Source organism: Pistacia vera, unplaced genomic scaffold (assembly GCF_008641045.1).
Source record: "Pistacia vera cultivar Batoury unplaced genomic scaffold, PisVer_v2 Contig446, whole genome shotgun sequence".
Taxonomy (NCBI): domain Eukaryota; kingdom Viridiplantae; phylum Streptophyta; class Magnoliopsida; order Sapindales; family Anacardiaceae; genus Pistacia; species Pistacia vera.
Genome location: NW_022196275.1, coordinates 396,862 through 421,482, shown reverse-complemented (window position 1 = coordinate 421,482; position 24,621 = coordinate 396,862). Strand labels below are relative to the sequence as shown.

The window sequence follows — 24,621 nt, the reverse complement described above, 5'->3', positions numbered from 1 at the left end:
CAGGTCAGGTCAGGCACGGGTAGAAGAAAAACAGGTCCAATATTAAAGACCCACACCCTATATTTTTTTATTCGGGTTTAGGGTCGACTCGCAGGTCCAAACCTGTTTTGCCAGGTCTACTGATACTGCAGCCACCTGGGTGGTATACATCATGCCACAGATTTTATCCAAGAAATGGGTAATATGACAAATTTAAGAACATCAAAGGAGATAAATTATACCATTCTATCATGGATTCAAATATTCACCGATTAAACAAATTCTGTTATCGCTTTAACAGGGCATGTATATCAACATTTCTGTTTATCAGTGACCATATGATATCAACATTTCAAACTTAATATAGTTTATCAATTATTAAACGATTGCCTTTAAAATTATGCCAATGTACCGCATGGATCAATTGCTAATTACAACCAATCAAAGGCCAACAGAAGAAATCAATACATCCTGAATTTTTCCTTTGTCTTCTCAAACACCTGTTCTGCTATGGCAGCCCCATTGCCATCTGCTCTTTTGATCTCCAATTGAGACTTTTGATAGAAGCCAGTTCCCCTTAATGCATCTGCAATAAAATCATCAAACCCAATAGCGATGGCCGCTTCAGCCTTGGCTCCATAAACCAGCCTCTGTTTGACATCAAAGTACTATAAAACGTTATGTCCAACATCCAAATTGACAGGAAAGAGAAGAAAAGAGATAAGGAGCAAAGGGGTTTGACCTTAATTCGCGAAAGGTGGATTGCACCAAAGCACATAGGGCAAGGCTCACAGGAGGCATATATCTCACAGTCTGAGAGCTCAATCTTATTGAGCTTCTTACATGCCTGGTAACAATATATTATCACACACAATGAGAATCATTCGACCACACTAAGGAAACACAAACTGGTGACAATTATGAAATTTTTTACAGAAGCATTAATGAGCTCAGACTAAGTGCACCCCAATCATATTTCGTAAAAGCACTAGCACTTAGTTAGGGGCGATGTTAAATGTACATGAGCAGATCCTTAAGGTCTGACAGACTTTTGTGAGGTCAGAGAAGAGTAAACTTGGTTACCCTTGTTATCCCCGCTATATCTATATACCTTATTACGCAATAAATCTAGAGAAAATATGGTATCATGGATGCAAGCATTCTCCATCTCTAGTTCATCACCTAAAGACATATTTTCCCCAAACTGACAATCAGATGCGACTATTACCAGAAAACAAATATCACTTCCATATAAAAAGTTTAAAAACACAAGTTGTACTGCCGAACTTTAGATTATATATTCAATATAAATCACTTTCATATAAAAAGTTTAAAAATACAAGCATTTTCTGACAGAAAACAAATACCACCTCCATATTGTTTACTCATTAAACCACATAAAGCAACCACTACACAGACAGTCATGCATTCTCTGTCAAATATAAACTCGTTTTTTCAAATTAAGGTCTTGAAGCTCCTCTTGCACATGTCTAATTCAACTATGGGAAACATTGGGGTAGGGATATGTTTAAATAAACAGCAAACAAAAATCTCAGCTTCATCTTTCTTCTTGGTGCATCAAGGAAAATACTATGCATGTAATACTATTTCAAATTAACTATAGCTCAATGTCAAGGAACGAATCATGTAAAATTGAAGAATGTAATTTAAAAAGACTCCAAAAAAAGGAGTCATCAACCAATTCTAAATACAAATCCACTATCAACAGTTTAGGTATGGCTCCAATGGTTTGAGATAACAGACAAGTCAACAAAGTATTCAAACATGTAATTCATGCAATTATGACCACCAATCCAGAACTTCTACTTTCACAGTACTTTCGGCGTCTTGGCTATGAATAGAATCTAAAGAATTAGTGAATTACAGTCACCTAATCAGATAAGACTCAAAGTAACTCCTAGGTGACAGCCATTGAATGGGGAGTCTCAGCTCTTGGGTTGTAAAAGTACCAAGTAAAAACAATGTTCTGTTGTTTGACTATCCTATAAGCTAGAAAATTTCAGATGGTAAAGGTTTTGAATTTTGATATTTTTAAACAACCAATTAAAAACAAGAAAAATTGAAGTAATATGAGCAAGATATTAGGTTTCTTCCATTCAAGTGAATTGGTGAAGGTCATTATAAGGGTCATTGAAGATAATGGTAAACATAATTTCAAGCACAGTTGCAAATGCCATATAGTATAGACAATGCTAATGATGTCACACCAACAACCATCATTGAAAAATGAAAAATATTGAAGCAAATATTCCGACCTCTCTCACTGCAGTGACCTCCGCATGAGCAGTAGGATCTGTGTTCTTCAAAACCATGTTGTGACAACTCACAACAACTTCATCATTACGTACAACAACAGCACCAAAAGGACCACCATGTCCACATTCAACCCCTTTATACGCTTCTTCAACAGCTTTGGTTAAGAATTTGTGATCTCTGTCCTGAACAGCTGGTTGATCAACATAAACATGATATAACGAATAAATTTCAAAACCTACCGGTTATTCAATAACAAATAATAGAGAAATGAACAACATTACCTTCCTGATGTCCAGCAAATGCAGAAGCCACAGAAATAGTTCCCTCCTTTGTCTCCACCACTGCAATCATAAGGCAGGCAAAGATTACGTCTTAGAGTAATCAAGTTAACAACACTCAATAAAGCCTTTAACTGGAATCAGAAGGTTACCAAAAAAAAAAAAAAAAAAAATCAATTAAATTTATGAAAAAGTTGCATAGGATTGAAGAAATTAATTTATAAGAGAATCCCATTATAATTGTGGTCATATGGTAGCAGCCTTCGACAAAAGGTATTGGGTTTTGATGCAAATAGTCAAAAGGTTAACCGTGTTTGTATTTCTCTTAAATAAAAGAGCGTGGAATCAGATAAAAAATAAGAGAAACATAATAGTTATACAGTAAAAGCATTTCAAAGAAGCGGGGAAAGGGTTGAATTGAAGAGAGAAGAAGTAGAAAGACGATATGACGCAAAAGAGATTACCATTAGCTTCTTCCATGATGATGATGATGAAGAAGCGAGAGAGAAGTGAAGGAAAAAGAGAGATGAAAGTGAGCGAAGGAATGAAAAAGAATGAGTGTATATATCTTCTGAATGAGGAGGAGATGGAGATGCAGATACAGAAACAGATACAGATGCGGATGCAGATGAAGGAAAATATGGAAAGACAAAATCACAAAAATAATAGTTGGAAGACGCTGATTCAGGTCCACATATTATAAATATTTAAATTACGTTAACGTGTTCACATGTAAAAGTTGGGTTGGGCCCATCCAACTAAATTCTTGTTTTTCTTCCCTTAATAAGCATATACAATATCAATTTTCTCACGCTTGCCTTACCCCAAATTGTAAGATAACATAACAATAACATCAATGATTTAGGGGTGTTTGGCTGAGTTTATGAAAATTAGCTTATAAGTAATAAGTGCTTATAAGCTAATTTTAGCTTATAAGCATTTAAAATTTTAAGCAATTACGTGTTTGGTTAAAATACTTATAAGTGACTGATAAGTAGTTGACGTGTTTGGTAAAATATGGCTTATAAGTATATTTTATTATAAAATGACTAAAAAAGGTACTACATTAAACAATGGTATACTAAGGAATTTTAAAAATAAACAAGGATAATGTGATAATATACTTGGTCAAACTAGCTTATAAGCAGAGTGCTTATAAGCAAAAAAAAAAAGTGTACCTCCCCCCTAACTTATTTTTTTTAGCTTATAAGCTCAACTTATAAGCTCAAAAAAGTTATAAACAAATAGGTCAGCTTAATTTTAGAGTTTATAAGCTAATTTGACCAGCTTATAAGCTTAGACAAACACCCCTAATATCTTGCTAAAAAATGAAAATTATTTGTTTTCAAATTTCACACTCATTGGGATATTGGAAAAACTTTTTTAACCATCCTAGCCCAAAACCTAACCTATGGGCCCATCCCAAAATTAGACAAATGTACGGGTCCAGTCCAGGTGTGTGGGGATGGGGACGCGGGACGGTATCTTATCCGTTTCATTTGCCATCCTTGGTGTAGACATAGTTTGCAGTTGGATTGGATCGTTGTTGGAGACATTATGTGGAGGGGTGGTGGTGGTTGCATAGATTTGTTCAACGCACAACCGGTGGGGGTAGCTCTGTCTGTCAAACAGAACCCTCTCCATTGGGGGTTTCCACCTCTTTCAACCAAAAGGAATGCTTTCTCGGTATCTGTCTCACCAACACCACTTTCAAACTCCAATAATGCTGTTAGTACCCTTAAACAACGACCGCAACTCTCCTTCCTTTCTTCTACTTGTTCATCACCTCCTGCTCCCCCTCCTCCTCCTCCTCAATTGGCTCTTCTCTCCCTCCTCTTCGTCCTCTCTACGGTATTTCCTTATCAATCTAAATCTCCTTTTTTTTTTTTTTTTTTCTCAGCTTTGTATACATTCTCAATTTCATGTCTTTTATTTCAAACCTCTCCAGGCTATTGGAGCAATTTTCTCCTTGGCTATTATTTCAATTCCTACCTTGATGGTAAGTTTTGTTTATTTGATTAAGTCGGTTCTGTTTCATCCCTACCTCTTGTAATTTCAGTTTATTTTTCTGTTGTGTACAGACTTTTAAGAAATTAGGTGTCTCGGTGGATAAATTGTCCAAAGTAGTTTCTGAAGAAGTGCCCGGAACCTTATCTTCCCTCAAACTTTCTGGATTGGAGATTAATGAATTGACTCGACAACTTACCAATCTCAGGTATTTCATTCCCCATTTAATGCAACTTTTAATTGTCTTTTGATGATTGATTTGTGTGTTTTCATTTTCAAGGCAAAAGATTTCTGGTACTCCCTTTGCCAACAAAAGCAGAAGCAATAACCCCACAAGTAAAAGCGGCGATTGATTTCACTTCTGTTTTAGGTTAATTAAGTCATCCATCCCTATGTGATCTCCGTTAAGCTCTATGTTGTTTTAAAGTTTGTTCCTTTAGGCTTTAGACATTTTCTATTGTTTCTCTTGTCCATATGGATGGTTTGATTGGTTTCCAACTATATATAAGAGAGTCAACTTGTTCCAACTTCTAAAGCCAAGTAATAAGCAGGGCTGGAGACAGTTGTGCAAATCGTCTCATTATTAGTTGTAAAGAAAAGCATTCAGTGCATAGATCTGAAACTGTGGTGGATTTCTTCAATTTATATACTACGAATGGGTTTCACTAAATTTATTTGGTGTTGAAATTTAAGGCGACATCAACCTCGGCTCTGCTACTTTATATATTGAAATTTACGAGAAATGCAGTTGTAATGGCAGCGGACTTATTAACAACATTGATTGAGATTGGTAACTCAGAAATGAGATGAGCATAATGATATATTACTTTCCAAACAAGTGTCAAGCATAATGATCCACTCAAGTAATAAGAGAAGATAATAGCCTGGTTCACAATTTAGCAACCATTTTGAGAATATCTCCAGCATCTTTGGCATTATCAGGCACAGGCATGTTGGCTACAAGAGTAACTCTAGAGGAAGAAACCATAGACTTTATGTCTGAGTTTGAAGGATCAATTTTCCAGAGTCGAACCTCCCATACCTGAATGGTCTTTCCAACATTGATGGGGGAAGCCTCAGCATAAACAAGATCACCAAGCTCAGCACGTTTCAAATGATTAATGCTAAGGTGAATACCAGCCACTCTACTGAAACCAGATGCCATGTGGGCCCCTATGCTAGCCAACGACTCCGCTATCAACGCCGATACACCACCGTGTAACACCTTGAACGGCTGTGTTCAATAATTCAACTCAATTCTTCAATCTAAAACAAATGATTGCAAAAGAAAAGAAAAGAAAAGAAAATTTATAAGCTAACCTGGCATGTCTTTTCGTGAACTCTAAGGCGGCCTGTGACTCTATGCGGGGATAATTCATCAATTTCAAACCCAATAGAATGGAGGGGAGCATCGACTTTGGCTGTCTTGCTGGAGGACGAGGACGAGGATGACGATGATTCCTCCATCAAATTCAAATTCAAAGTTGAAGCTTTCTTCTTTCTTCCAAAAGGACCACAAATAAGCAACAAGAAGTTTTGCTTACTTTTATTTGTTGTTGGTGGGGTGGTAGGTGGAGGCTGTGGAATGCAGCAATACTAGGTGATTATATCATCTCCCAATTACAATTCCAAAGTATGGGCAAATTAATCAACCGTTGTCCTTTTCAATGTCTTATTCAATTCTACAAACAATTTAATGCTATCCCAAAACCATTACTTTAATGACATTTTTCTACCTTCCATTGTCTATCTAATTCTAACAACCCCCACCCCACTACATCTACTCCAATTTCACTTCTCTCATACCCAACATCATTCATTGCTTCATCAAAAGGGTTTATTACGTTGGACCCCCAAAGCTTGGCCGGAAACTTCCCCACACCCTTCCCAACAACCAAATTTAGGGAAATTAACACTCTCGCCCCAAAATAGGGTTTCTGTAAACTAAATATGAAGGTACAAGAGGTAGAAATCTGATAGTTTTAGACAAAACAGTTGGCTTGTGATCGTTTGACTAAACACCCTAGTACTATTGTATTTTTTGGATGTAAAAAGGTCTACAGTTTATTTAAAATATTATTTCTATCTCCTATACCGTTAACCTCCATTTGCGATAACAATGTTAGTTTCCCAAAATTAGGGAAAAACTTTTTACACAAAATCTCGGAGGTGACCCTTATCATTGAAATTGCCCTTTTTAACATTTTTCAGATGTATACATGGTTTAGTTCTTATTACATAGAGAGATTATCATCATATCTGACACTGAGAGAGAGTTAAATCTCACTAACGTGGGTCAAATCTGTAAGTATTGGTGTTGGCATGGGATTTAGAGAGCATGTGCAGCCCGAACCTGAGTTAAGACATCTGCCATTTTATAATGTCAAACAACACAATCATATGTATTGATTGAATCATCAAGTTGACTTTATATATATTCATATGGATGTTTACAATAATGTGCAAGCCTCTAATTCTATCAAAACAATTTTCTTTAATCCTTGCAAAAGATTCTTTTCTTTCTATAGGATTTTAAGTCTGAATTTTAGGAGAAACAGCAATCAACATTATTGAGACTGAATTAAAGGTGGCTCTTCTTTAGTTAATTAATCCTCTACAACTTCAATATATCTCCACATTCTCAGAGGAAGAACACAAATGGTAGAATTTCCTTAATGAAAGGACTAGATTGATGAGAAATAGAGGTGATAGCATGCATCATGCTCAAAACGTAAACGATGCTTCATCGGCCTCAACATATGGGCTCTTCATAATAAAATCATGTTTTCATATGGAAGGAATATCATTTAACCAATAATTAATAACCTCATGTTTTTTGTCGTGTCACATTTGTACACCTCTATAAATATCAACGCAACAAGTTGTCTCCTCGAGCATTAAAATATGTTTTTATTGGATATGATGTTTATCAAAAGGGGTATCGCTGTTACCATCCTCCAACTCAACAAATGTTTGTAACCATGAATGTTGTGTTCCATGAAGAATTGATGTATTTTTCTTCTGAGTCTAAACTTTATGGTGAGTATTGTTAGGAAGAAATTCAGATGCTTGTCTAGGATATTCAAGATGTGGGAGACTATGAGTCATAGATTAGACCTATTGATCGACAAGAAAATGAAGTGGATGATGAAAATGTCAAGGTGGTATCTCTGTACGAACAAACTTCATCTCAATCCAAGTCTCTCGTTCCTGGTATGTCACAACCATCATTTGCTGCAAATGTCCCTGATTTAGAGTCTAGACCAATTTAGTCTGAACCAATTAGAAATCAATTACCATCACGGAGTACTAGAGGGATTCCTAAACCAATATACGAACCTGAGCTATCTAGTAAGGTCAAATCCCCATAAGTCATTATGTGTCTAACCATTGTCTATTATAATCAAATTTGTCATTTGTGAAACAATTATCTACCGTATCGATTCCTAACAGTGTGTAGGAAGATTTATTTGATCCAAAATAAAAAGATGATATGAATGAAGAGATGAAATCATTATAGAAGAATGAGACTTGAGAACTTGTTGATCGTCCACTAGGAAAGAAGATTGTTAGATGTCGATAGGTTTACACTGTGAAGTATAAAGTTGATGATATGATTGAACGATTTAAAGTAAGACATAGCACAAGGGTACACCCAAACTCATGGGATAGATTACACAAAGACATTTGCACCCGTAGCCAAAATCAATACAATATGTGTCTTGTTATCTTTGGCTGCAAACCTGGATTGGCCATGACAACAGTTCGATGTAAAAAATGTTTTCCCATATAGAGAATTATCTGAAGAGATCTATATGGATCCTCCACCAGGGTGTATTTTACCAGGAAAGCATAACCAAAAGGAATGTAGGTTAAAGAAGTCACTGTATGAGTTAAAACAATCTCCGAGGGCATGGTTTGGGAGGTTCACCAAAACTATGAAGTTTTTTGGCTACCATTAGAGCAATTCAGATCACACATTGTTCCTTAAAAAATAGCAAGGAAAGATCACTGCACTTATTGTATATGTGGATGATATGGCGGTAATAGGAAATGATCCAGAAGAAATGAAGGCTTTGCAAAAGTACTTGTCAAAAAAATTCGAGATAAAAGAGACCTAGGTTTTTTGAAGTATTCTTTCGAAGTCAAAGTGTCTCGATCTAAAAAAATATATATTTCTATCACAAAGAAAGTATGCCTTGGATGTGCTGCAGGAAATTGGTATGTCAGCATGTCAACTAGTTGATACACTAATCGAAGAAGGTTTGAAATTAGGAGTCGAGACTAATCAAGTACCAGTTGAAAAAAGGGAGATACCAGAAATTGTTAATCATTGGTGGGGTTTATGCAGCAAAAAAACAAAAAATAAATCCCCACACAACAACATAGATGCCAAGCAACTTATACCACATTTACGTTATTTGTATAAGAAGTAAAAATTCAAAATTATACCTACGTTTGGAGGCTCCTTCTTGCAATGCGGATCGCTCCCACTCTAAGCCAAGAGTGCACTTCTGGTATCTACATGAAGACAGGACGAGTGATTGCCTTGCGATCTCAAGTGTCAGCAAGAACGCAAGGATTCAGGATGCTGAATTTTTCTTGGAAAAATTCTCTTCTCCGCCTAGAGAGAAAACATGAGAGACAAGGAGAGAGGGGTGGCTAGGGTTTCTTTTATTTTGCAAAGGGTTTTTTTCATTTAATTTTTAGTTGCACACTAAAAAACCTAACCTAATATATATGGAATAGCAATCTACCTATTCCATATTAAGATTAGCAATATTTCAATACCAAACAAAGCATTTCAATTCAAATTTAAAGTGCTAAACCCTAAACCCAAATTTTAAAATTAAACTTGAATTCCATATTATCAAAATTAATATTAATAAATACTAATATTAAATAATATGTATTATATTTAAATATATAAATATATATATAAACTAAATATTTAAATATACAATCTCACTAATTTAATTTCCTTATGAAATTAAATATAAACAACAGCCTCAGCAAATTTAATTGCACTATGAGATTACCTAAATGCCCTTTCATCTTAAAAGGCAAAAATACCCTTTAATCATAAATGACGAAAACACCCCCCCTCACTTATTCATCTTTAATATGTATTCTATGTGTGTGACTCGAAGGCTCCTCATCATATCGATAGTGATTAGTCTCGCGATTGACACCAATCAGTCGTCTCACTAAACACAGACTAAAATTAGCCTCTAGCAAGACATCATAGCCACCTGATAGATTCGGATTCAGTGAAACAGCTTACCTATCAACGATGTGGGTACCGTGCAATTCAATCATTTCATCATCCATTATCTCATCAAAGGCCGAGGCACAGAAGTAGTGTCAACCTCGAATATCCTTGATATCTTGGTATTCAGTTATTAGACCAACGACTGAAATAGATTGGATTGAGCTACAACTTAATCCCATTGTGGCCACAGACTAAATGTCGTCTCCATCTACCAAATCACTCACCGAGATAATTTCTCTCGTACTTGGGAGTGATGAATCCTCTATTAATCCACCATAGTATTGTACATCTTTCGATGTAGCCAACCACTACTGTTCTGATATCTCTGAATAGAACTACGTTGGGCTAGTGTCAAACTACACCAATTGGTGCACAAGGCGCTCCAATGATCTCAAGTCTAAGGATCACATGTATTACCATTCGTTAAAAGATTTATTCAACAGACACTGGGGTTACAATCTATGTAGAATCCTCTGGTGGGTATGTCCAGTGAACTCGCCTACGACAAACACCTATGTGTTGTACCAAGTTGTCGACAAACAACCTTGACAAGTGAGATTTGTCATCCATGATAGTCTTACCATATTATCTGTGTCTTTAGTCAGAATAATACTAGGGCTACAAACGTTTATAGAATGGTCACCACGTGTGATCATAGGGTCCTCACTATCGAGATGAAACACTCGATACCCTCGTCACGGTTCTACCATTCTGAGAACATACATCATAATATATATTAAATACGAATTACATAATGTAGAAAATGCCTTTTATTAATTATAACCACTATTGCAAGAGTTAACATTTACAAAATGGATTGGCTTTAGGGCACCTACTCTAACAGAGACTTGTGGGAAGATTGATATACTTATCTCACACTAGACAAGATCTTGCTTATACATTAAGTATAGTCAGTCAGTTCATTCATAATCTTGAAGAACAACATATGAACGCAATTACGCACATCTTGAGATATTTAAAACATGCTCATGGAAAGGGAATTCTATGTACTAAAAATAAGGACTACCAAAATGTGAATGCATATACTAATGCTGATTGGGCTTGAGTAGTGGATGACAGATGATCTACTTTTGGTTATTTCATTTTTGTTGGTGGTAATCTAGTCATGTGGAGAAGCAAAAAATAAAATGTTGTGGCATGCTCAAGTGCTGAAGCAGAATTTAGGGGAATGACACTTGGGATTTGTGAAGTTTTGTGGCTAAGATTTCTCCTACAAGATTTGGGCTATCAACCTAATCAATCAATCCAATTATATTGTGACAATAAAGTAGCATGTGACAGTACTCACACTACAACATTATAGACATATAGCTACAGAAAGGAAAACTATAGCAAATACATACTTACAGCTACAAAAGTCAATATTTATAGCTAATTGAAATAATTTTAGTGATAAGACTTCCTCCCTTGAAGCTAATATTCATCTCTTGCTTTAACTTATTAAAATCGTGACAATAACTAGTCATTTAACTACAATGTATTAGCTATGGTAAAACATTGTAACTAATTAATATATTTAGCTATAAACATTTTATTTACATGGCATATAGTATCATTATTAACTATGAGTTAAACCATTTAGCTATTATTTGTGTATTAGCTATAAAATATTTAAATTTGTAGCTAATTAAGGTATTTAGCTATACAAATTTTATATCATGGTAGTAACAATATTATAGTATTATTATTAGCTACTAGTTTAAATATATAGCTAGTATGTGTGTATTAGCTATAAATTATTTAAATTTGTAGCAAATAAAGAATGTGAAAATTAATTTGCTACAATCCTTATAGTATGCAGCTATAGATATTTTAATTTATCCCGTGAATAATTATATTTTTATCAGTTATGAATTAAATTGTTATAGTCAAATATAGTGTTAATCACACCGCCAAGGTCAATAGTAAATTGAAATCTTCAACTAATAGCAAACTTAAAAGAACTCTTTAGTGAGTTAAGAGTGTAGGCTTTTGTAAAATAAAATTTTATTTTAAAGGATCTCTGGGGTTTTTGTCTCTTCTATAATGATTTAAAACTAACATTTTATAAAATATAGATGATTTTAGGAATGAGATATGAGATATTATAAAAATTGGTAATGTTACATCTTTGTATATATAGACTTGTATGTATGTTTTAGATGATGATGATGACATTAATACTACTATTAATATTTGAGACTGGCAGCATTTGTTTATTATTAATTATACATAGAAAATGCAAGTAAATAAAAAAAACAAATTAATTTATCTGCTACACGTTCCACGTTAGTAATCAATAAGGTGGAGATCAATTTGCAAGTTCATTCTATGAACAAAAAATAAAGAATTCATTACGGAGCTTAGCAATAGTAGGATTTAAGTGGCTCTTGTCTATTGTTCTCAAGTTATCAATTGCAATTGATTCAAACCACTTGTGATTTAATTCACAATAACTTTTCGTATTGTTTATAATAAGAATATAAGTTTGCTTATAAAAATTAAATTAGTGAATCACATGAGACTATGGTTAGCTTGTGTTACAACCCCACTATGTAAAAATTATTTATCTCATTCATCATTTATAATTCAAATTATTTATCTTAAATATGTAGAATTTAATTTTCTTTATCATAATTTATGTAATTTATATTTTAAATGTGAATAATTTATATACATTACTAATTATAAGATTAATTAATAAGATAATTTGTTTAACATTTAAGTTTTTAGTTACATATTAATCTCATCTATAGCAAAAAATATAAACTGTTAACTACGTAAGCAAAAAGTTACATGGCTAACTTTTAGCAACGCCACTTCTAGCTACGATAAGCTACAAAAAATTGCATTTGTAGCTAAATCATTTAGCTAAAACAAATTCATAGTTTTAGATACAATAAATGCCATAACTAGAAATGCATAATGTTGTAGTGTCACAATCTAGTTCAACATGATCGTATGAAGCATGTTGAAGTAGATAGATTTTTTATCAAAGAAAAATTGGATGAAAAGATTATTGAATTGCCCAAGATTCGATTAGAGGATCAATTGACCAATATTCTTACCAAGGCTGTTCCAAACATATTTTCTCATAAGTTTTAGACAAGTTGAACATTTATGACATTACGCACCAACTTGAGGGGAAGTGTTGAGATTTTCTAAATATTTCGTAATCTTATAATTTTGCCAGATTTAAGATACTTATAATGTTTTTGGTATCCTATCATCTTCTAATTATGTGGATATATTGTAATTGACATAATTAGGAGATTTTATATATTGTATTCTCCATATATAACACCTTTAACTATGAATGTAAAATCAATGAAATGAAAACATCCAATTCTTCAAACCAACAATATAGACATGGGCGATTGATTGGATGAGATTCAATGAGATTTGAGAGACAAATTAGAGATGATGCATAGATTCTAATCGCTAATTTAATTGTACCTCCACTAGTTTTTAGGTCACATTACACATGGAGTGGATTCTATCGGACTTAAACTTTGTTTGATGAATGAATATGATTACAAATTGATAGAATAATATTTATGAAAGCAAAGAGATAGATGATTAAGAAAAGTACATTTATGCATTCATATAGATGGCTGGCTGCCAAACTCTGGCCTTTCAGTTTCAGGCAAAAGCTAGACAGCTTGAATGCACAATCAATCTGTTTTTATTATATATTGGGGAGAGAAGGCGTGGGGCCTTTTCTTCCATGGTTACTTAACAACCAATTAATTGCCCGCATCTCAATATCAATCAAAAACTCACCACAAAAAGAAAAGACCTGGCTACCTTTTGAATCTGCTTCCTAATATATATGTGCCATCAGCTTTTCCTGCTTTTCAAAGTAAACAATTCTCAAGTACAAATAAAGTAGCTAGTACTACGCGGTGCTCTACAAACAATATTATGGTCACTCTCACCGCCTCAGTACGTTGTATAGATAATCGATTGGCAAAAGAGAACCAATTGCTAGCTGTACTCATGATTCATGCTTCTTTCTATAATATATTTAATTTCTTCATACTGCCTAACAACAAAACAAAGTTAACATATATATACATCTTCAACATATATATATTCTATATATGCATGCTAGCTGCATCCACATTCCTACTTGAAAAGTTATCTTTCAAATATCCTTTAATTGTCTCAGAACACCACCACAAGAGAGGAGACAAGTAGCTGTCTTACTAATAAACAAAACCACATCAAGTCAAATTAAATGCATGACAGAGGTCTTAATTACCTATACCCAACCCAACATATAGTTTGTGAAAAAGGGCAGTTCACAAACAAATTAAAAAGAAATGTGTAGTGTAGTGATATATACTTTCTGCAAAGCAATCTATCGTTGTGTAGGATGGAGTCAAGAGGGATCTTTTTGATCTGGGTGATATAAGATTGGGAATTAAAGTTAAATAATATAAAGTAACAGTGAAACTATCTAGGTCAATTCAAAAGTAGAGGACAATAACATTTATTCTTTCTACAAGTTTTACAACCATCATATTAATTCTTTATATATTGTCTTATCACTCAATCTTGTCCGTCCAATTATTAATGGAAACACCCCTACTTCAACCCTTTGACACTATAAATATAAGAGATATTTCATGCCCATCAGCGCTCTGTAAGTGCACCTGGAAGCCAGCCTTAAGCTTAATATAACAAACACTGCTGCACACTTTGTTTAATTTTCTTTTATTGTTGTTGTTAAACAAGCACTCAGTCACCAGGGTGAGTGATATGGCCGGAGGATACAGCAGGCAAAGGAAATCATCTTCTTGCTTTTCAATCTTCAACATATTCAAGGGTTGTTGTTCTTATGGAGGAGATGATATAAGCGAGGATGGATTTTACGTGAGCCGAATTTGTAAGAGTGATGAAGATGGCAGATTTTCAATTGCTGAACCGGGTATTGACCGTAAAGCTACTGCCTTCATTGCCAGAATCAATGAGGGGCGTGTTTCTGCCTAGCTGTTGCTCTGTACCCTCCATTTAATTGTTATGCTTTTCTACTTCTAACTGAGACATCACCTCAAGTGTGTTAGCGCGGGTATGACTATAAAAAAATAATAAAAATGTGAATTATTCTTATATATTTTTGTTATTCTTGGCATGTCGTGCTTCTTTGCCTAGCTCTTTGATTTTCTTTGAAGTTAAGTCTAGATGGACAGTGTGGATTAATTGATTATCTCGTCATGGTTAGCATATGAGTCTTTAACTGGATTTATTTTGTTATCATTCCTATTATATATAGAGTTAATATGCATGGGCCGTATATGAAAAATGGGATTGATGTTGATGATGGTACTACTGCCACTTATATACGAACTTGATCACCGGAGTAATTGTTAGAGAAGAGGAAAATTAAGGGCATGCATGCATGTAAGACATATATAGAAATGATAGAGCTAATTATATGCAAGCATGGAAACAAGAACAATTAAGATGTTGTGTTCTTTTGATTAATTTGTAAATTAACATTAACTCCGTACATGTTGTACGTACTTGCGTACATAATCAACCCAATTCTTTATCTTCCCCTTTCCCCAGTTTGCCATGCCTTTTCATTTCCTACTCTCTCAACACAACACAACGCAAGATTTATTTAGTTATTGAGTTTAAATTGTACTCAGTTTGTTAACATTTTACTCATCAATAGAATGCCTGACTCAAAATTCAATAATGATTAAGAGTACTGAAACAACCTTGAGTTTGAGGTTAAATTCACTAAAAGATCGACCACTCAAATCCAAGGACGTCCTCAAGTTGTTTGTTTCCAAGAGAGCCGCGTAAGGTGTTTCAATTAAACAATAGAATTTGTAGCTAGTGACCTTCACTTTTTTCAAAGAAGCTAGCAGCTTTTAACTCTTTCTCTGAAATTAGAGCTATTGCTTTTAGCTTAGGAAGCTAGGTAGCTAGCTTTCTGATATTTTTTTACAATATAATTTGTTTCCTCAACGAATACTTACAAATGCATGCCTACATAAACAAGTATAAATTTAGCACTAGTACTTCTGGTTCTGGTAGGGGCTGGCGAGCGATTGCTTAAATCTTCTGTTGCAAATTAATGCGGGCACTGAAAGTGGCGATATTCATGAATTGACAAATACTTTTACCTATTCATGGACATGATTTAGATGAGTGGCAATTATTTGTAGAAAATTGTGTCGATCATTAATATCTAAGATTCTATATATTGTACAACAAAATCTGTCTCGCGTCCCATCTAGTTCATGAATTATAGGCAAAGCTATAGGTAGGAATCATAAAGTTATTCGTTTTAAGCTTTGATCTAGAGCTTACTGCTTTCTATATTCGAATTCCCTGTTTTAACCATGCATATGTGGATCCTCCTTACCATTTTTATATATGTGTATCGGTATATAATTAATTTCTTTGAAATTATTAATACATATATGCAATGAGCTAGCTGTAATACAGATTCTGCTTGTAATTGTATATATAAAAAGGAATAAACAGTGGTAATCATCAGATGATTCTCAATCTCATCAGGGATTATGGTAATATAGGAACCTAATGTATGTATATATATATGGCGTCCACCTCATGCAAGTCTAATTAAACCCCCTGAAAAATGTAAGAAACAGTAAATAAATAAAGAATTAATATTGTGGTTAAGAATTAGAGAAGTATGAAGTGATAATCAAGGATTGTACTGGAGTTATCTTTTGCATTAAGTTATGAATGAATGAAAATGTGAGTATGCATGACAGGCTAAAAGGTAACTCACGATCTCCTGTTAAGGTTCTGTTGCTTTATGGAGAAGGGAGGACCATTCATTAGAATGTAAATGAAGTTGCTTTTCCTAGCTTTTTCTGAGATCCCTATTTAGCTATTATTCCACTACCCTTCTGGCTTGGTTCTTCAACTTCTCTTCCAAGTGCATGCACCTTTATTAACAACAAACAACTATACTTTCACCCCACCATCTGCTTAACTTTCCCTTACTCATCCAGATCCCAATAGCTCTCCTGCATTTTTTTTTTAATTAATATTATTTTGTGCTATGCAGCAAATCATTTGTTCTTTCTAGTGCTGATCGTATCAAACTCGATCGAGGTCTTTGGATCCCTTATTCATTAACTAATTACATTACTACCTGCATACAGCAAAGAGATCTAAAATGTGAGACATGCAATTAATTTTTGAGGAAAAAACTTGTTGATTAATAGATACACATTTTAGCTGATATATGGATAAAGTTTTTTTCTCTTATATATATATATATATATATATATATATTCATTTTCTTTATTTAGCAATCACAAATCTTTTGAAATCAATGCACGTACGCGTTTAACAACCAAGTCCTTGGATATACATATGTAAGAGGTGGAAGGTTGGAGTTGGACCCGGTCTATTAAATTAAGAAAAGGCTTCCCACCCGAAGTTTAGCGAATGTACATTTTCCCACCCACCGTGACAATGGAGTCTGTTACCTGATAGAGGTAAAGCTAAGAAAAGACTATACAATGTTTTAACAATGGGTGGGAAAATGTTTTTCCCAAAATTCACGGGTGGAAAAAAATGTTACATTCGCCAAACGTTGGATGGGAAAATGTGATTCAACCTTATGAAAAATCAAAAGCCATCTCACAATTACATGGTGAAGTTAATTGCACGTCTTAATCTGATTAGAGTGTTATATATAAGTTTATGAATTGTTGTGGTAGCTGAGCAATTCCAGTTGTTGATAATAGAGGCATTCATCCTGAATTTATGGATGTATTTATGCAGTGACCAATAATTAAGCTTCGATATCTTCATTGAGAAGGCAGACGAGGCGCAGGGATAGGAATAATTAATTGGTTGAGATCGAATACCAATATTATACAATTAAGTGCAGGTTGAAGTTAAGGCTTTTAACAACGTTAATGGTTGTGCAATGGGACTAATATTCCTCCCCTCTAATATACAAGTTTAATTTTCACTGGCTATTAAGAGAGTTGCCACAAGCTCTGATTGAGGTCAAAGAGCAAATATAATATGGCAATTTAAAATTATATCTCATACAAGTAGAAGATAGATTCTTCATCTGAATCCATTCAAGGGTTTGTGTTTGAACTTTGAAGAGAATCCATTCAAAGCTAACTAACTAGAGCTACCTAGCTGCCATTTTATAACTCTCCAAAATTCCATAGAATTGATACCTTCATATATCTTTCCAATATCGAATTTCTTATTATAATTTAGTCTTAGTTTCCTACACTTTAAACCTGCAGATAGATAAAGCTATCTAAATTATCTATATACAGCTATAACATATGTAAGAATGTTGGGAAAGAGTAAATATATGTGAGTCAAATTGTTTAAGATTTTCCAAAGTAATACTGGCTATGGATTAGATCATGCATTGCATGCCTTTCTCAGTTGTGTCGAATATTGGGAAAGAGTAATTAACATGGCCTGGGAGCTGGGAATAATGGGTTTATAGTTTGAGAGAGGGCAATAGACATATGCAAGTACAAGAAGCCCATATATACGTACCCAACCCAACCCAACCAAATTGATGGTAAGACCTATTAATGTTAATTATGAAATGAAGTTACGTAGCTAATGGAATATTGAAAGGTGAAGGGTCCCCCATATTCTCTACTTTAAGGGACAAGAAACAATTGCACATTATATGATATGAAGATAGCCGTAAAGTCCGTATTCACTTTTTGCACTTGCAATCTTCAATCATCTCCATCTATTCTCTGTTTCATTCATTCATCTTTACTCTCAAACATATGCTATTACTATTACTATTACTGTTACTATTACTATTACTATTCTCCCAACTTCATCATCCCAAATTTCTCATTCATTATATTATATACATCTCGTCACCCAATAAACTCATTTTTTCAGCCTTACTTCAATTGTCTGTGTTTTATTGACTGTCTATTTTGATAGACAATTCTATCTCCAATATTGATGCGTTTAATTCATTATTCATCCTTGCTCATGACAGTTTGCATGTGGAGACCACTTACAAACACTTGTTCTGACTAATCATATGCATGAACTGATTAAGAAGCTAGCTTGGATAAAACATAAACAGGGACCCGGGGGGGATGCACTTTAACTGTAAGTGTTGCGCGCGCATTTCCCTACTCCTGTTGGATGACTATAATACACGAAGTTGTCAGACTCAGACGTAACTAGATAAACTTAATTATCCCTTTGCTTTGCGTTAAAGCTATATATGTTATTGGTAATTTAAACTTTTAATTTTAATATTGTGTTAGCAATGGGGACCATTATATTCTTGTCAACCTTGGTATCTTGTAAATAGAGATACTTATCAGATTCTTCATTCACGTATAAATGCAAATTAAACAAAGTAAAATGCAGAAGATTTTGGACCACAAAAAATATATATATGTGCATAAATCTGTTCTGATGACCAAAAGATAGAGATGCATGTGCCATATTCAGAGAGAGGTCGATGAATTGATAACAAGTCAATCAAGGCCCTGCATGTATTATTGCCAAACATGAATGACAATGCTTCCATCAATGTTTGATTATGTTTCTGCTTGCAATATTGCATTTACATTTGCAATATGGAAGAGAGGATAGTTAAAGAGAAATAGGTTAATTTGTAATGGATGTATTAAAAAATAGAAAAGGGGGGAGGTGACATTGAAGAAAGTAAAGGCATTCACGTGTAGAAGTCGCGTGCCCCATGTGCTTGGATGCAGCCGGCCGAGTTCAACTTTAGAGATAAGAAATTTTAAAAATAAATTAATAAAAAGAGTGATGTTCCTCTTTGCTCATCTTCCGGATCTTGCCTCTCTCCTTCCTTCCTTTTCTATTCTATCCATCCCTATATATAACTCTAACTAACCCCTCTTCTCATTTTCGTCTCTAAACACTAGATATCAGTACAATACAAATATATTTTATTTCTTCGTTCATTTTTTGTGTACAATTTACAATGGCTTCCTGGAAGAAAACTATTACATCCCCGTTTAGAAAAGCTTGCACTTTCTTCAATCAGCAACCTGCAGCTACAAGGGATAAGAAGTCCCGCCCAGGTACTTGCTAATGTCACTGTTCATTGTCGATATATATAAACAATACCACTTATATATATTATCCATATGTAACTAATGTTGTTTAATTATTGTTATACTTTGCAGAGCATGACAACCGTGCTATGGATCTTCATGGTGAAGTTATGGCTTGTGCTTACGAGGATGTTCAAGTGATGTGGTCCATTCTTGACAAATCCAAGTCTGCAGACTGTAACGTTACCTCTTGATATATGGCTTCGCTTTTATGTACCAGAAGCTAGCCATTATGGCAATGTTTGAGGAAACATTATTCCATGGATCTAGCTATTTGGTATGTATGAGTATGACTTTGTAGATAAATATCATTTTGTGTGGGAAACTATGAATTAGGAGGTCCGAAGGCAGGTCTTTTTAGGTTGCCCCTTGAAGTTTAATCAATGGTGGTGGCATTTGAAGAAGAAGACTGTATGGTTATTTATGTGGTTCTATATATAGGGAAATTAATGGAATCCCCGTGATCAATCAAACACACGGCGAGATTTTTAATGAAAACCTTTACTTTATCTACATTTATTCTAATCTAATGCTTTATTTAGATTGAGAAAACTAACCATATGATATGAGAGAATTGGGATTTGGATATGATTCTGGTCCCCCTGCCATCCAATCCCGATGGGACGAATTCTGCTTCTTCTTTATGCTTAGTTGCTGATAGTGCAGAGTAGTTTATTAATTATTTTTAACGATGAAGAAGATACAGCTGATTCTTCTGGTAACCAATTCATAAGCAGTTGATGTTGATAAAGGCTGTTTTTGTCAAGTTTCGAGGCTGGTTTTGGTTTTGAGCACACAGAGTCAACTACAGATGAGATGACATTATCCTCGTAACCACAACACAATTTACCCAACCCAATCCTCATTCTTATCCATATCACAATTTTTCTTGAGATGGATGGATTCCCCAAATCTCCCCACCCAACTACTCTTGTAATTTTCTTACTTTATGACTAACATAATTAATTTTACGAAAACTAAGCATAAATGCTATATTAATATGATACTGAGCTCAATAATTAGGCTAGAAAATTACATAATTAAGTTGGGTAACAAGATGTAAACCATGTCTTGTTTTGCTGGATGACTGTTTAACACCATCTTCTCTACGAATTCTGAAGCACTTCAGGTATTTTAACATTCTCGAACCCGTAACAATCTATGAGAAAATTAGACGTTCATCAATAAAATATGACTTATGGAAGTCCAATTAAGGAAGTAATTCATGCCATCCCATACTCCCACATCAGAAAAAGACCTAGGATTTACTGTCAGCCTCTTGGTTGTGGATTTTATTCTGAGCTGGAATGGGCAAAAACTTCAAAGATTAGGCATAAGGTCCCCAAGTCTTCTGCCCTTGGATCACAGGTGTTCTGCCTCAACTCTTACCCAAGTACACTTTGTAAACCGTGAGGCAAATATCACCATTCATACAAAGATGGACTCTCAAAATGACAACAGTAAGAAAATTAACAACTGTAATAAATTTCTCAACTTATTTAAGGAATTCAAGTCAATCTTTCTCATCAATATACCAACAGGGTTGAACTCATAAAGTGTATGTATACATACTCTCCATCAAGTGGTAGGCACTGCAAACACTCTTTCTTCAGACTACAGAAATTACAACGTAAAAAGAAAATACAAGATGGCAAGTTGAATTTCCCAAATAAGACCCTAGGATTAACGGTTTCAAACATTCTGCCCAAGAAAAAGCATAGGAGTCCCAGAATATGATCTCTGACAACAAACATCTTGTAGAGCTAGCTCCCAATCAATTAGTTTTCTTCACAACTTTTTTTTTTTTTTTTTCTTTTTGTAATTTTAATGTCTCAGCTCAGCGGGTATTTCTTTCCTCTTTGGCTTCAAGGGCATCCACTTCCTCATTTGATAAAATATCAACGATTGGCTCATATACGTCCCACTCCTTTCTTTTCCTGATGCATTGTAGTACAGAGAATGGAATCAAACCAACCATTAGTATCTCATTCATGAAATTTCCCTATAATTACATAGACATGGCAATAGAAATTGTATAAAATCTTCTTTTTTGTATCAATAGTTGCAACTAGATAGTCTAACATTGGATGGCTCAAAAAGGAGAAATGAGCACTTGAAAACAAGAATACAAACTGTAGAAAAAGGACAAGTACACATTAGGAGGAAAGTATGAAGGACTATATATACCACAAAACTATACAAAATGGTAATTTCAAGATTAAGAAATGGCGTTTCTCATTCATGGATTCTTTGATGGGAAAAGACAGGATGGCTACATAATTTTCATCGGATCATAAACTGAGATGATAAAAAGAAAAATAAAAAAAAATAAAAAAAGGCTCCTACAGCTTAGGCAATTATGCTCTTGCTCATTCTTATAAAAGCTTTTAGAATGTTGGCAACAGGAGCTTTCAAAAGTCCCTAGAGCATCACTCATTTGGGGACTGAGGTGACGCAATAGAGGTAATGTTAAATTTAAAGTTTATGAAACATGCAATTCTTTTGTCTATGATGTGTTCCTCTAACATACTTCGGGTGAATAAAACATTTCCTTCTGGAACTTCTAAAACATAAAACATAATGCAAAAAACCTTCTGTGGTGCAGCCTGAGAAAATATTTAGTGATCAAGAAGTTCGGTGGTTTGCTTGGATTAGAGAAATTGGCATTATGGCAGCCAGATACTGGTATAGCCATGATTCCAGAGGAAATCTATTAGATAGTTTTACTTTGAAGAAGAGACTATACTAGATAAATCTTTCAGATGTCAGCAAACAAGTACAAAAGGAACATTCATACCTAACTACGCTTGAATTGTATCTGAATAACTTCATCAAGTCCAATGCATTTCCACCTGCTTTACTGTTAAAGAGAGTATAACTAGGTTAGTGACATACACAATAATACGAGGTCAGATATTGCTCCAACTGAATTCATATCTTCTTATATTGAACTTGGCAAACCAAGTAAACAAAATCAGTGGAAACAAACCTGGCTGGCACGTGTTCAACTCCCCTACGACCTTTCTTGCTTATTTTAATTTCTCTAGCGGAAGCTACACTCTGAATTGCAATCTGGAACATGAAATAAGATAAAAATATTGTAAGAAACCAAAAAATAAATAAGTATATTCCATATATCTGCAGAAATGTTAAAATCATGATGAAGTAAAAGCAACGCAGAAAATCACAACCTCATATAGCTGTTCCCTGATTGCAAAGGCGACTGCAGGCTTAAAAAAAGAAAAAAAATAAAAATAAAGATTACCTTAGATATCAACAAGTTCATAACAACTAAAAAAAAGAGCAAGAAAAAAAGGGAAGAATATTTTGTTTCATTGCATGCAGGAAAATTCATAGTTATTTGACCTAAGCAACTTAATTGTAAAATTTAAGAGTCGACTGAATTAAAGTAGTTACCCCAACTTCAGGGTCTTGAATAGCCAAATCTTTGCAGAAGGTTCTAGCAAAATCTTCAGGGTCACTCTCATAATTGTTCAAGTCCTGAAAGCTCACAGATGATAGTACAAAGTATAAGACAATCATAAAAAGCAACCGGCAACAGCAAAGGTGCAGACTTACCCACAAAAACTGATCCTTGATGAGAGTATGATTGACTCGAAGATCAAGCTGAGAAGGGGAGAAGGAAGCATCATTACATAGATTAAATGACACACGATTAAGTTAGTAATAGGGAAAGAATAAAGAAGAAAATAATAAAATAAAATAAAAACCTTGATGGGAACAATTTTCTCAGCAGTGTACATGTCTTGGCCTTCATATGATCTAAATTCAGTAAGCTGGGACTGATAAATGAACCCAAAGAAACTAAATCAATAAAAAAAAAAACATTTTTTCCAGAAAAATAAAAAAGAAATATATATGGAGAAGTAGAAGTGAATTAATAAAATTAACCTGAATGGATTGAGCAATCTGAGTAATGAATTGTGGAGGAAGTTTCAAGTCTTTAACAGTTCTCTTGGCGAACACCACCACTTCAGAATCGGGATCTTTTTTTTTTTTAATTTGAATAAAAATAAGCACCAGAAATGAATGGTAAATAAAATTGAAAATAAGAATGGGAGGAGAAGAGTACCAGAAGGGTTCCAAGTAAAAGCATCTTTATAACGCTGGCCTTCGGTTTCTATGTCCAATCGAATTGGGACCAAGTTGTCAGCTGTTGGCCTATTTTATTATGCATAAAAGAATAAGTGGAATGTAGAGTAATAATGAAACTTAAAAAAAAAATAAGAAAGAAAGAAAGAACTCACATTCTGAACTTGACGGGGGCTTTGGAAGACGACGTTGCCGGAAGTTTCATTCTGTCCCAAATTTCTAGCTCTGAAAGACGACACTAAAACCTCTTTTGTTTTAAATGAACTGTAAAAACCCAAGTGCAAGGCCAAGGCCAAGACCAAGACCAAGCCCAAGCCCAACCCAATATTAAACACTGAAAGTTGAGGGTCTGTGCCGGCCTCAACTAATAAAATATTTGAATAGATGAATGATTGGGAATTGCGAATAAATCTCTCGTTTTCCAGCTGAGATGATATATATATATATACAAATTTTGTGTTTCTCAAAATCATTGTCGTGCTTTGAATGCATTGCATTTGGCCTTTATCAATGTATTATTAGTAATATAAGGAAGGACCTTGTAGTTTGGAAGTGATCGTGGCCTGCAGTCGGCTAGACTGAAGCGTCGCTC

General features: G+C 34.4%; 5 protein-coding genes across 5 annotated transcripts; 2 read left to right on the top strand and 3 right to left on the bottom strand.

The window, feature by feature from the left end:
• Window positions 1-318: 318 nt before the first annotated feature.
• LOC116144492 (guanosine deaminase) lies at window positions 319-3,199 on the bottom strand. Its single transcript, XM_031429934.1, has 5 exons — window positions 2,999-3,199; window positions 2,538-2,597; window positions 2,256-2,446; window positions 722-826; window positions 319-629 (listed from the first exon to the last, which is right to left on the bottom strand). The coding sequence occupies exons 1-5, from the start codon at window positions 3,012-3,014 to the stop codon at window positions 441-443; spliced, it is 561 nt and encodes a 186-aa protein (XP_031285794.1). The 5' UTR covers window positions 3,015-3,199; the 3' UTR covers window positions 319-440.
• Window positions 3,200-4,052: 853 nt separating this feature from the next.
• Window positions 4,053-4,894, top strand: LOC116144520. Its single transcript, XM_031429963.1, has 4 exons — window positions 4,053-4,385; window positions 4,483-4,533; window positions 4,616-4,749; window positions 4,822-4,894. The coding sequence occupies exons 1-4, from the start codon at window positions 4,092-4,094 to the stop codon at window positions 4,892-4,894; spliced, it is 552 nt and encodes a 183-aa protein (XP_031285823.1). The 5' UTR covers window positions 4,053-4,091.
• Window positions 4,895-5,189: 295 nt separating this feature from the next.
• On the bottom strand, window positions 5,190-5,827 carry LOC116144503 (1,4-dihydroxy-2-naphthoyl-CoA thioesterase 1). The gene has a single exon (XM_031429947.1). The coding sequence runs from the start codon at window positions 5,704-5,706 to the stop codon at window positions 5,431-5,433; it is 276 nt and encodes a 91-aa protein (XP_031285807.1). The 5' UTR covers window positions 5,707-5,827; the 3' UTR covers window positions 5,190-5,430.
• A 13,809-nt stretch (window positions 5,828-19,636) lies between these two features.
• Window positions 19,637-20,391, top strand: LOC116144467. Its single transcript, XM_031429905.1, has 2 exons — window positions 19,637-19,883; window positions 19,989-20,391. The coding sequence occupies exons 1-2, from the start codon at window positions 19,784-19,786 to the stop codon at window positions 20,108-20,110; spliced, it is 222 nt and encodes a 73-aa protein (XP_031285765.1). The 5' UTR covers window positions 19,637-19,783; the 3' UTR covers window positions 20,111-20,391.
• Window positions 20,392-21,380: 989 nt separating this feature from the next.
• Window positions 21,381-24,293, bottom strand: LOC116144493 (chromatin structure-remodeling complex protein BSH). Its single transcript, XM_031429935.1, has 10 exons — window positions 24,185-24,293; window positions 24,010-24,098; window positions 23,829-23,923; window positions 23,648-23,719; window positions 23,496-23,543; window positions 23,334-23,417; window positions 23,108-23,146; window positions 22,906-22,988; window positions 22,714-22,776; window positions 21,381-21,853 (listed from the first exon to the last, which is right to left on the bottom strand). Exons 1-10 carry the CDS (start codon window positions 24,232-24,234, stop codon window positions 21,754-21,756), a joined length of 723 nt encoding a protein of 240 aa, XP_031285795.1. The 5' UTR covers window positions 24,235-24,293; the 3' UTR covers window positions 21,381-21,753.
• Window positions 24,294-24,621: the final 328 nt, after the last annotated feature.